The 13,639-nt window shown below is 49.7% G+C and overlaps 1 protein-coding gene across 3 annotated transcripts in view; it reads right to left on the bottom strand.

The window, feature by feature from the left end:
- Positions 1 to 13,639, bottom strand: part of LOC133345109 (BAI1-associated protein 3-like) — a 51,839-nt gene that overhangs the window by 28,314 nt on the left and 9,886 nt on the right. For all 3 annotated transcript variants that reach the window (XM_061555592.1, XM_061555610.1, XM_061555601.1), the window contains exons 4-9: positions 12,086 to 12,152; positions 11,324 to 11,489; positions 10,744 to 10,788; positions 10,335 to 10,434; positions 8,462 to 8,572; positions 7,136 to 7,234 (exon numbers count right to left, since the gene is read on the bottom strand). In XM_061555592.1, the coding sequence (XP_061411576.1) occupies positions 7,136 to 7,234; positions 8,462 to 8,572; positions 10,335 to 10,434; positions 10,744 to 10,788; positions 11,324 to 11,489; positions 12,086 to 12,152 (588 nt within the window). The remainder of the gene's footprint in view (positions 1 to 7,135; positions 7,235 to 8,461; positions 8,573 to 10,334; positions 10,435 to 10,743; positions 10,789 to 11,323; positions 11,490 to 12,085; positions 12,153 to 13,639) is intronic.

Raw genomic sequence — 13,639 nt, 5'->3', positions numbered from 1 at the left:
CCCCTGACCGCGCGTGTGCCTCACTATTTTTCAACAATAACAAGAACAGCAACAAGAACACAACAAAATGCAACAGCAAGAAGAGAAACAACCCGACGCACCCCCCCCTGAATAAATACGAATTCCGAAAAAAAACAGTATATATACAATTTGCAGGGAACCCACCACACACACAACACCAGGTGAACCCAACGTATGTACATTCAATGGGCAGGGAACACACCACCCACACAACACCTGGTGAACCCAACGTATGTACATTCAATGGGCAGGGAACACACCACCCACACAACACCTGGTGAACCCAACGTATGTACATTCAATGGGCAGGGAACACACCACCCACACAACACACAATGAACACAACCTATGTACACATCTTCCGGCCTCACAACAGTCTGCGCATTTTTGCGCGCGTCCTTGCAGCGGGCCCCTCACACGGGGTAACCCCGGGTGGCGGACCGTCAGGTGGCAATTGTCCGTCCCGGAGTGAGTCCTCATCCGACGCCGCGCGACCTTTGGTACACCCAGGAGGGGTGGTCGGGCGTGTGCCCGTCAGTCCTGATGCACCTGGAGGTGGTACGGCCGGCAAGGCATTAGGTGAGGGCGACGGAGACGGACCCAGTGAGTCGGTCGACCCCCCACATGTTTGGCCACGCATATGTGAAGTGGGTTTGTGTACCGCAACGAAGGGTTTTAATCTAGAGGGGTGCACGAACCACCGCCGCTTCCCCCATTTGATGCGCACGCACTGTGGTCGCAAAACCTCGACCACCTCCACAGGTCCCCGCCACGGCCGCACCAGCTTAGAGGAGGTTGCCAGTGGCACCTGGGGACAGTGCAGCCATGCCTTGTCCCCCGGCTTCCACTGTATCATGTGCGCCCGACCCAGTCTGAGGCGCTCATTCGCCTTTTGACGGAGGTCCGAGTTTAGCATTGCAGCATCCCGCGCCTCTGTTAATTTGGCCAGATTAAATTTTACATGGTCAGCCAATTTAGTTTTTCCTTGTGGTTCGGGGATCTGCAGCTGGGCGCGAACAGGTGGGTCGGGTTCGCGACCGTACATGAGGTAAAAGGGAGAAAATCCCGTAGCTGCATGAGGTGCCATCCGGTATGCCGCCAAGACCCCTTGAATTTGTAGGTCCCAATCAGTCTGTGAGTCTGAGACCTGCTGTGACAACATTGACGTGATGGTGCGATGCAGGCGCTCGACCATCCCGTCAGTCTGCGGGTGATACGGGGAGGTACGAATTTTCTTCGTGCCCAGGAGCTCACAGACTTGTTTGAGTAGTTTACCGGAAAAATTTCTGCCCTGGTCGGTTAGCAGCCGCTCCGGAGCACCTTTGTCCAGGACGTATCCCTGAACAAAGGCCTCCACGATGGCTGCTGCCGACTGGTTGGCAAGGGGCCAGGCCATAGGCCAGCGTGTAAAATACTCCACACCAGTCAACAAATATCTATTGCCCCTGGGGGTGGCGGGGAATGGGCCCAAAATATCCAGCGCGACAAGCTCGTTTATTCTGGACACTTTGATCGATTGCAAGGGTGGGTTAGACTCCCGTGCCGGCGGTTTCCGTTGCGCACACCGAGGGCATGAACCCAATAAATCCCCAACATCCCTCGTCATGCCAGGCCAAAAAAAATCAAGTTGTAGCAAGGCGAGAGTCTTTTGGGTCCCCAGGTGTAGAAGGCGCTCATGCGCGGCCCACACCACCTTGCCTCGCAACCCAGAAGGGACCACCAGCCGATGTCGCTGGGATTTCCCGTCCCAATGCATCAGCAGACCTTGCACCATTTCCCATGCATCAGAATCACCCTTCACCCGCCCAGCACCCCCGACGCGACGACGCCACCCGAGGAGGGAGGTATCCTCCATCTGGAGGCGCCCCCATTCAGTGACGGGCAACCCCAACAGGGAATCTCTTCCCTGTTGTTCGATCGAATTAGTAATCAATGTTTCGTCGTCGCCGGTGGCTGCCAAGACCGGAACCGATACGTCTCCTGAAGGCCTGCAACGTCCCGACCCCAGGAGGCATGCACATTCGGAGGTGGTTGGCATGCGCGACAGAGCGTCCGCATTTGTGTGGCGAACGCCCTTACGGTAGGTGGTTTCAAAATCAAAGTCCTGGAGAATCTCCAACCATCGAGACAATTGTCCCGATGGTTGTTGAACTCGCAGGGCATACTGTAGTGCCGCATGATCTGTGCGGACGGTGAAATGCCGACCGTACAGATATGGGCGATACTGTTGGATGAAATGGACAATTGCCAACAGTTCCCGACGGGTGACACAATATCTTTGCTCCGCAGGAGACAACACCCGACTACCGTACGCGACCACCCGTTCCACGCCGTCAACCACCTGGGAAAGCACACCCCCAATACCCGTGTTGCTCGCATCGGTGTCGAGCAAAAAGGGCTTAGAAAATCGGGGTAAACCAAGGGAGGAGCTTTTACCAGGGCGTCCCGAAGGGAGCAGAAAGCTGCCTCCTCCTCTTGACCCCAGTGGAACCGAACCCCTTTTGATGTTAAAGCGTGCAGGGGTTTGGCAATTGTCGCAAAATCAGCGACGAACCGTCGGTAATACGACGCGAAGCCAATGAAACTCCTGACCTCTCCCACCGAGGTGGGAGTCGGCCAGGAGCTGACACACTGCGTTTTGGCGGGATCGGTAGCAATACCTGAGCGTCCCACGATGTGCCCCAAATAACGCACCGAATCGCGTAACAAATGGCATTTTTGGGGCTTGAATTTCAAATTAGCAGCCCGCATCTTTAGGAAAACCGCCCGCAACCTCTGGAGATGTTCGTCAAAAGTTTTACCAAAGACGATAACGTCATCCAAATAAATGAGGCACGACTCCCATTGCAATCCAGCCAAAACCAATTCCATCAAACGCTGGAAAGTTGCCGGCGCTGAGTGTAAGCCCATCGGCAACCGGTTGAATTGGAACAGGCCGTGCGGTGTACGGAAAGCAGTTTTAGGCTTTGAATCATCGTCCAGAGGAAGCTGCCAGAATCCCGAAAGTAAATCCAGTGTGGAAAAGAATCGCGTTCCCGCCAAGGCGTCCAGCGATTCATCCATCCGAGGGAGCGGGTATGCGTCGGCAACCGAAATTTTGTTAAGACGCCGGAAATCAACGCAAAACCGCAACGAACCGTCCTGCTTTTTAACCAGGACGATCGGCGCTCCCCAAGGGCTGGTGGAAGGAGAAATGATGTCGGCGGCCAACATGTCATCAACAGCCGATTTGACATGGTCCTTTTCGGCGGGACTCAACCGAAACGGATTTTGGCGAATTGGCGCGCTGTCACCCGTGTCAATATGGTGACGCAGCAGGTGAGTACAACCCAAATCGTATTTATTCCGACTAAAAACGTCGGAAAATTCCCGCAGTAGTGTTTTAAGTTGTTGACGCTCTGAATCTGACAGGTCCGTCGATCCCGCACAAAGCGCCTCGAGCCACCCTTCATCGCTGTCCGAATGCGGTCGCGGCGCAGGGACAACGCTGACGTGATTTGCGACGGGTTCCTCACATGGCACCGGCGTTGCGTGAGCAAGCACGGTCCCCTGTGGGACCACCACCGTCTGCGAGCCCACATTGAGGACCGCGATGAAGGGTTCACCGTCCCCTCTTACTATGGTCTGGGCCGGAAGTAAATGAGGTCCACTAACCCCGGCCCTAGACGGCCCCAGCAGAACCCCTTGGGCCCCAACACCCTTAGCGAAGGGCCGCCGAAGTTTCAAGGGAATCAACATTTGCGCCCCCGGAGGGACGCGCACCGTTCTCTCTACGAATGCCGGCACCGTCGCGAACGCCGTCCGAGTCGTAACAGGCGATGGCAGAAACGCCATGCGTCTGCCCGACGGGAGCTCAATACATCCCTGGTCGATCAATATCCTAATCGGCATTTTGGCCAGGAAGTCCGTCCCCAGCAGGCACGGAACCGCCAGCGAGGAGGAAACAAAAATCGGCCCAGACAATTTAATTTCTCCAATACAATTTGGGCACGAATTTGTCCGATGATGCCAAGTGAGCCCCCGTTAGCCGCATAGAATGGTACGTTAACAGGCATCAAAGGACGACTCCGGACAGGGAGAATATTGTAAATCAACTCCGAAATAATGGTCGCCGATGCTCCCGTATCGACCAGGATGCGCACTTCAACCCCGTCGATGTGCCCCACAACGGCCGACGACCCCGACGATGCGGCTACCACACGATCGGCCAGCACGGACCACTGGCCGGGTTCGATATGAGTACCCGGGGTGGTGCGTGATGGTGCGATGGTGCGCGATATCGGCCCCCCTCTCGTTGCGGTGTTTGAGTGCGTGACGGGTGTGTGCGTGGGCCAAACATGTGGGGTGCCGCGACTCGCCGGGTTATGATGGTGGAGCTTGTGATGAGGCCCGTCGTCCCGTTGAGGTGTCGTCCCGCGCTGTCGAGGAGCGCGGCACCCCGAGGCAACGTGGCCCCGGACGCCGCAGTTGAAACACCGCGGGAGCGCCGTGGGAGGAGACGGACGGTTGAAACGGCCCGGCCCGTCCCGGCCCGACCGTGCTCCTGTCGCCTGTTGCGGTCGGTGGTCGACGGCGTAGAGCTCCTCCGTCGGAATGGTGGCTGCAGCCACCGCACGCCCCGCCGATGCCCTGCTGGCTTTCCGCCGCAGTGACAGGAGGTTGGCGTGGAGGAGCCGCGCCGCCTGGAGCGATGTCATCTCCTCGTCCTCCCGGGCGACGACCGCGATGTCAAGGTCGTCTGCCAGGAGGAGGATCTTCTCCGTGACCATCGCGTCCACGCCGTCGTCGTCCATACGAGGGAAGGCCAACTTAGCCATCGCCAGGAGGCTCGTCCGGTATGCTAGGGGCGACTCCTTTTCACCCCGCCTGCGATCGTAAAATTGCTGTCGGCATTCAGCCGATGGTCCATAGACCCCGCCCAGCAGCTGTAGCGCCATCGGAAGCGTAGACCGCTTCTCCCTCGGCACCGATGTGAGGGCGGCGAGCGCGTCGCCGTCGAGGAGCGCCGGCAGCGCGCAGAGAGCCTCCTCATCCGACCATTTTGCCATTTCCTGATGGGCGAGGAAACGTCGTCGAAAGCCGGCCCAGTCTCCCTCCGCGCCGATGAACTCCTTCAGCGGGGGCAGTCTCTGATGTAGCGCAGCGGTTGTTGTAGACTCCCGCAGGTTGTTGTCACCACCACTCGGCTGTGCATCGGTGCGAACGGCCGATGGGATCGCCTGTCGCGGTTGTGATGACGCACCCTCCGGCGGTGGTGACGCTGCAGCTCCAGCGATGCCGATGTCGGAGCGGATGTTCAGGCTGGCCACGCCCTGAACAGCTGTAGCGTCGATGGCGGGAAATTCAAAATTCGACTGTTCTGAAATGGCGGGAAGGCGTCCCGGTCGTCGGCTCGCCTCGCCCCGTGGTGGATCACCAGCCCCCAATCGCGTGATGGTCTCCAGCGTGGCGGCAGCGGCATACAGCAGCTCCGCCAGCCTTCCGTGAGCCAGCCGTAACGCGTCTGGCTGCGGCCCCTCTTCATCCCGATGCCCCGGTAAGAAGGCGCCAGGCCCCGGCTACATCATGTCTTGTGGAGCCGTCTCGGGCTCGACGATCTCGGCAGTGTCTTCCTCCTGCGGTACTTTGGCCCGAGCTGTATTTCGCGTTTCCATGTTCGTTTTACTTCTGACACCAGTTGAAGTACCGGTGAGGACGCTTGACACCGAGATGGAGGCACACGTGTATTTATTTTACAGTACAACAGTGGGCATATAACACTCGAGGGGTATTCGGCCCCCTCACCCGTATAACTAGGAATACACCCCTAGCTAGCCCTGTCCTACCCCCGAGTCCTCCACTATGGGCTAGGGGAGGCTATCTGGCCCGACACTGGTAAGTCGGGCCCGGTACCCGGAGTCCCAGACCAGCTCTTACAAGAGCACCGGCTCTGGCTTTCGGGACCACGCCGCTGGCTCAGTCCTGTTCGGCCCTGATAAGGACATCGAACTAGGGGAGTCCAGGGCTCTACCTAAGACGTCTTCAGTCTTCTCTGGTTAGCTTTTAACTGACTCCCGAGCCCTTTGATACATCCCCTTTTATACCCAACCCTTCCCTGAGGGGTGGGGCCCCAGGGGATCATAACGTTAGAACCAGCCCCCCCAGGGTGCCTGGCTCGGACGTCGTAGAGGGCACCTCCCCGTGCACTTACGTAGCCCCGCCCACTGTGTTTGTTTGCCATAGGCTGCCATGCATAACGGCTCTCTCTCTAACACCCCTACATATGTATCAATACTTGTGTAGTGATACATACACGCACACATATACAATAACTACACTGCGATACTGAGTTGGCAGTGGTGGACACTGCTATTGCAGCGGAGATCATCGCCGCTTTGGAGAAGGGACAATTCCTAAAACGTCGTTTTAGGCGAGGGAGCTAACATCTCGATACTGTGGCTTGTGAAAATGTGGAGCTAATTGGAATTTCGAAAGAACCAAGACGACTAATTGGAATTGCCGGTTAATTATTCTTCTATAAACACAAAATACAAAGACACAAACAAGGATTCCATAACAACACAGCACATAAAAGTGCAATAATTCGTCTTTCGTATGAAAATTATAAGCTTTGCATTAGCACTTTCATGATAACAAAGCCAATGACGATCGCTATTATCACTTCGCATAATATTACAGCTTAAAGCAAACAGTGGTGCACACTGCGTAGGTTATTAAACGGAACGTATAAATAAGCTGATCGTTGTACTCAGTACATACATTCGTCTTCGATAACCTAATACCAGTAGCGGGCCATGTATTTTACATCTAGTGCTATCCTCCCGCAATTAAACCACCTTCGAATAACTTCACCATGACTCTAGGGCTATAGGCTATTGTGGGCAACAGAAGGCAGTTGAACAACAACAGAAGGCAGTTGAACAACAACAACAACAGAAGGCAGTTGAACAACAACAACAACAGAAGGCAGTTGAACAACAACAGAAGGCAGTTGAAAAACAACAACAACAGAAGGCAGTTGAACAACAACAGAAGGCAGTTGAACAACAACAACAACAACAGAAGGCAGTTGAACAACAACAACAACAGAAGGCATGGGTTGACAGGTGCTTACCTGCTGCTCGTTGTGCTCCCACTCCACCAGTGCCTGGAGAAGGAGCTCGTAGACCTGCGAGCTCAGGCGCGCCGGGTCCCGACTCAGCGACGTGTCCCTCTGCGCAGTGTCAACACGGCCACGCGTTGCGAAGCGAACGCTGACGTGTGGAGCGGTGCACTAGCACCAGCACATTGCCCAACCTTGCCCCACGTCTAAAAGTATGCAATGATATCAGTAGTCTCCATACCTGTCAACCCATACGGTTTACCCGTATTATTGTACAGAGAAATTGAGTTTTCAGGTCCATACGGCCGGCGTACAGCCGTTCCAATACGGGCAAAAACAATGTTTTTTTTCTACTTGTTTGTATATCTCCCTTGTGATGGGACTTTGTCGGATGAACGTTAAGATTTATAAGGGCACGGGGTGACCAATAAGGTCTGAATTGATCCATAATAAGGTGGGCACTGATAAGGGGTTGACAGGTATGGGTCTCTGCCAATTGCTATTGCAATCACCATAGACATTGGCCGCGATTACACTGGCACAGGGGCGGCTCGCAGCCCGCATGCGGCTCTTTAAGGACTGGCTTCGTCACGTTATTCATTAAAGAACACCCTCTCGCATTCAACACAGTGCATTGCGGCTCTTCTTGTTAAATGTCTCTTCTCATTATTTTGGTTATTGACCCCTTGCTCTGGCACGTGTGAACGTGCGCAATACGTAATCCCAAAGATAATGTACATTGATTTGTTAATTAACAATAAATACCTACGTGTGTCTATGAGTATTTTTATTATCATTATCAATGCCTTCTCAGTAGCAACATACAGATTAAAAACATGTTCACTGACAATCAAGCATGGGGAGGCCTTCATCCAGTGTGTTCTTTCTCCCTCTAAGCCTGCGTACTTTACTACGCGTCTCTTCGTACTCATTGACATGTAAATTTTTTCTCTAACCCCTCCCTCTCTCTGCCTCCGCCCCCCTCTGTCTATTTAAGGCCACCCCACAGAGACGATCACCCCTCTCTGTACCTGTGTTGCTCTCTCTATGTATCTTGGTGATATCTGTCTGCTTATATGTCTGTCTATAGTTTTATGGTTAGATTTTATGTCGCTATTTCATTATACCTGATGATGATTGCTTGTGTTGCAATCGAAACGTCGTATGCTATTATTTAATTTATTATTTTATCTTTATACGTGACTTTACCGAAAGAACCAAAGAATAATTCCTGCAGTCACGAAAGCTCCAAAATTAAGATTAGACAATAGCTGATTATGATTTTATAAGGGTGAAAGCCTGCGTGGACGTGTGTGCGTGTGAGTGTTGCGATATTACCTGCTCTGTGGAGTAGCTTACTGAGACTCTACACGTCCCTTTGTCCAGACAACGTCCATTCTTCTTTTTCAGGAGTGAGTAAGAGTCGATAGTTTCCGGTCTGTCCATGCTCTGTGATAGACGTAACACACACAGCAGTTGCCATACCCGATGTTAGAATCATCCATCAATGAGCCAAACTTGCAAGATGAAAGCGACAACTATCCAATTACTGGAATATACCTCCTTTTTGGACGGGCTGGTTACTTCTACTAATTACTTAAAATAAACAGCACCGCTCGTATATTCAACTTGTGGAGCCAATTTCCACAACTTATATCAGTCAGTTTGTGCCCAAGTCACACGGCAAGGTCACAATAATAGTGAAACCTCACGGTACAGTACTTAATTTCCGTTATTGGAATATCCAGAGATACACACCCTACGTATGGATCTACAATGTTGTTTTGGTGTTTTTCTTCACTCGTATAAGCTTCATTTGTATACGTACATATCTGATTTGTGTGAAGGATCACTGGGGAGTGACATAACCCAAAGATTTTGTGGCCATGTTCCCTCTGTTGGTGACCGAGCCGGTGGATATCTACAGGAATAGTCCCGTGATGATCTGAAACGCTGTTGGCGAGCTATCGAAAGTGAGAAGTGGCATTACAATGTGGTCCACGGTTTTACGTGATGAACGCAATCGCACAGTTGTGGATATTCTTAATCGTCTGTCGGTGCAGGAGATCGCCGGCATTTGCCGTGCGATGCTCTGATGTGAAACGACAAAGAGCCCTGCTCCTGAATAGCTGAGCTAGAACCCAGGCCAATTTAGTGCAGATGGTGCATACTCCTGAAGGGGTTCTCCTTTTCAATATATGCAAGTTATACTGAAATAGTGGGGAAAGGTCTTGTGCTGTAATTCCAAAACGTAAACGCAAATTCCTTTATATCAGAATCAGAATATTTATTTTTACTGGAGGAATCTGATGAGCTATAAAGCTCTTTTTCACAGATGTCCAGTCGGGGCGGGTTAGACTGTCACAACAACAAACAATACTAAATACGATAGAAGTGTAAAGTATAGACAAGATAAACAAATCACTTAAAACATATACAAATAAAACTAAATTTGTTATCATACCGGGTAAAGCCCACTGAGGTATTAACTTATTTTTAAATCCTTTATATTAAGTTCGCGTGCTTGCTTGCTTGCTTAGGACCGTGCAAATCTTTCGGTCGTTTTTTAACCCACTTCCCGTGATCCAATCGAGCTGACATTTTCCACACAGACTCGTTGTGACAGACAATTATTGTTCGTGAAAAAAAATTCCCAAAATGTTACACTTTTTAGGCAAAAAAAATTATTTTACATATATTCAAATAGAACTCATTCTTGGCTTTGGCTGAACGTCAGAGTGTAAGAGCCCAGAGCGTAACCCCTCCACAGGCCGTGGCGGAGTAGCGCAGTTGGTAGCGCCCTCGCTTCCCATGCCAAAGGTCGCGGGATTGATCCCCGCGTCCTTCACAGGCGAATATATTTTTTAATCCTTTATATTAAGTTCGCTGCCACGCATATAAAGGATTTATAGTGAAAAACTTTGTTTTTACGGGTTATACTTATTCAGAAGCTACCTGGCCAGAAATAAGAGCTCAACAAAGTGGCTTATCAAGTGGAAATTTATAGCAGAAAAATATTGTAAATAATCTAAATGTAAATAAGCAACCAGAGCCCCTTTCTGTGGTTCTACGGGCCTCTTGAGTCGTTCTCTCTCTTCAAGAGCGAGAAAACACGCACGCGTTACACACGTCCGATTGGTTTTACATTGCACCATTAGATCATGACATCCCGAACAACAGAGCGCAAAGCTGTGCATTGTGATGTACTCACACTCAATGGAACTACAATGCTGCTGTGACGTTTCTTGGATTCTCTTCTGTCGTTATCCTTTGACTTGAACTCGAGAAAATGCCTTTCTTGAGATATTTTCCTGCAGACGACATCAGCAATAACAAATGGCGGTGGTCATTCAGTGTCCTGAAACACGGTCATGCTTATGCGCTTCCCAGAAACGAGCTGTATTTCCATTTGTTTAATATCAAAATACAATTGACTGACATTGTTTAGCTGGTCGACAAAGTCAAACGAAGAAGTATCCATCGATGTCGCAGTTTGACAGAATCACAAGCTCACAAGCAAGCATGCAGGCAGCTATGTAGATAGCTGTGTGGGTTGGTTGGCAGGTGTGAAAATAAATCTAAATATAGTGTTAACAATAATAAAAATACAAACAACTTACCAGAAATTCAAAAGTAGGTCTTTGTCCCTTCCATCTGTGAGATCACTGAACAAAAACAGAGTAAAATAACTTAAGTTCATTGTAAAACCAACAATATTAATATCATCATCATCACTGTATTAGAATAATACACTAGACATTTTGTTTGTAGCCTGGCAAATTAGACAAATGAACAGATTCATCCATTGGAATGACAGCAATCGCCATATTTGCGGCACCACCGGAGTGTGCTAATAATGTACGTGTGTGTGTATTGCCAGCCTCGCAAATAATTATTATAGGTGCTGTGCACAGCCCAGTGTTGAACTATTTTACTATTATATTTTACCAGGTAAGGCCCACTGAGTTATATAGCTCTTTTTAGAAGCGACCTGGCCACAAATGATACCTCAACGAAGTGGCTTATCGAGTGGAAATTTAAAACGGCATGTTTCTAAATGTGTAGGTGAAAAAAACACGGGGAGAACATGCAAACTCCAAAGATACAGCAGGTGTCAGGGTCGGGATCGAACCCGCGACCTCCTGTATACCAGGCGAGGCAGTTAACATCTCACCACCGTGGCTATGGGGGAAAGCTCACAGCTTGAAGGCATGTCTCCACGAGTGATGAGGCGTCTGGTCCGTGGTGGCGGAGGCAGGCTGGTGGGGCGAGTCGGTGGATGACTCGTCGGCGTCTAGCACGCCCGAACTGCTGCCCCTGCGGCCGATCTCAGCTTTAGAAACCAGTTGCGCGGTGTACGAGGTCGCTGCAGAAAGAGGAAGACCATGAGAAGGTTTGCTCACCCGTCTGGTTTTTTTGCCAGGATCGTACAATTTTTGAGCTAGCCATTCTGATAAATGTGTAAGTCTTCCCGGGATAGTACGATTGTTGGTTTTTTTCAGTTGCGTCATGACTACAACTACGATTAATAATAAACCACTCAAGACACTACATCTATGTATTGTGAGCTATCCAACGTTTTGCAAAATGTCTTGGTTTCTTTGTACATGAGACGCAAGAACGCTCGGAATGGCTCTTTCACTATCAGGTCGACCGTCAAGGTTCTTACATGTAGTGACGGTGTGCCAATGATATCTGAGGGACGTGCCATCCTTTGCTCTGTATCTTTAAATACATTTACTGATTTATTTATTGTCTTTCCTGCCACAAGACAAAACATATTTTCTTGAACCTTCTCTGGAATCAAACCTGAATTGTTACTTGATGTGAGATATGGGAAACAATGGAATATCATGAAGCAGCACTGGGCTAGTGCATCTCACGAGGTAGTGCTGGGCCTAGTGATCATTGTTTGTCTAAAGGTATGCACGGGCACGGTACAGTAAGATTTTAAGAGCTTACCACTTGCTGTTTTTGAATTATGATTTGTAGGTTCTTCAACAACAATCTTCAAAAAATGTGCTGGCGGCTGTGAGGAATACATGAGCAAAAATATATATATTTTTACATTATTGTCCGTTATTTCTTTAGTCAGCGTTTACCCAAACAACAGTCCCCACCGCAGCGACCTGTTCGCGTTGACCCACTCTACTCCATTCAAATACAAGTCGTTACTAGCCGCACACGCCTGATGATTGCTAAACGTGCCTCACGTGACTTGGAGGGGAATGGGTAAAATTTATATGCAGTATATTATATCCTTATAGCCTGTATTGTGTTTGTGAATTACACAATTTTGTACTTAACTTTGTTTCATGCATTGAGTGTTAGTTACTCAGTAAAACATTTTTTTAAGTGAAGGACAGATAACAATATCTACGGGACCATTTCTGTTGTTGTTGTTGCCAGTATCAAGATGATTTAAAAAATTGGCTTTCCACTTTCTGGCAAGAATACAGGATGTGTTAAGATTTTCAAACACCAAATAGACACCTATTACAAGACATCACGTCTGCATTAACCACATATGCCTGTGGTCTTCTTCTTATCGTACGGCTGATGTAGATGCAGAGCAATGACTGCTATTTCACATTCAGGTGGCTCAAGCCAGACAACCGCGTCAGGAGCAGCAGAGTGCATCGCTGTGATGTCTTCTTCGTATTTGTGGATCGGGCATTGTGTCGCTATACGTTGTACGATCTGTTCTGGATGACCACAGTCGCACAACTAATGGAGAGTTTATAATTTTTCATTTCTGCATTAGGTATCATCCACATCTATTGCCATGGTTTGTGTTGATGTGGTTTAGGGTGGACCATGAGCTTCACGGATTATCAAACCCAGGGATCTTCTGCTTTGGGTCTTTCACAAGGTGTTTGTGAGTTATTTTGCACTCCATGCTTGTGGTAAAACATGCAAACAAACACGCTTTGATTGTTCTTTCCGGAAAGGATATAAGTCTATTATATTTCAACATACAGTATAACAACATTATACCTACTAATCACCCAGGAATATCCTTAACGCTCGTGACGTCACTCCACATCGCCCAGCCCCCCTCATTAATAATCACGAGCAGGTTACGTCCTCCACATGGACCCCCCCTCATTAATAATCATTATAAGGTGACGTCCTCCAAATGGACACCCCCCCACATTCATAATAATTAGCGGCTGACGTCACTCCACATGGGGGGCCGAGGCGCCTCCTCCCCCCTCCTCGGCGTCAACTCACAACCCTCACTACAAAGGCAGAACCCTCACGTCACGCGATCTCGGTAACGCTGTTGAGACATCAATGTTAAAAGGACGTCACGATGAACAAGGGGTTATAACCCTAAAATGAGATAGGTCTGTGTCACCGCGCCCTTACTAATTGCACACGAATTGATGCAATGAATATCACGTCGCGGGCTGCTTTTCTCTTGCAAGTTTCAGATTTACTGCAATACACCCGTCCTTGGACGAGCAAAAAGCTAGTATTTACAATATTTACAAACAATATGCACGACACTAA

Source organism: Lethenteron reissneri, chromosome 3, assembly GCF_015708825.2.
Source record: "Lethenteron reissneri isolate LAM-NWPU_2019-01 chromosome 3, ASM1570882v1, whole genome shotgun sequence".
NCBI lineage: Eukaryota > Metazoa > Chordata > Hyperoartia > Petromyzontiformes > Petromyzontidae > Lethenteron > Lethenteron reissneri.
This window is presented reverse-complemented; position numbering and strand designations above follow the sequence as displayed.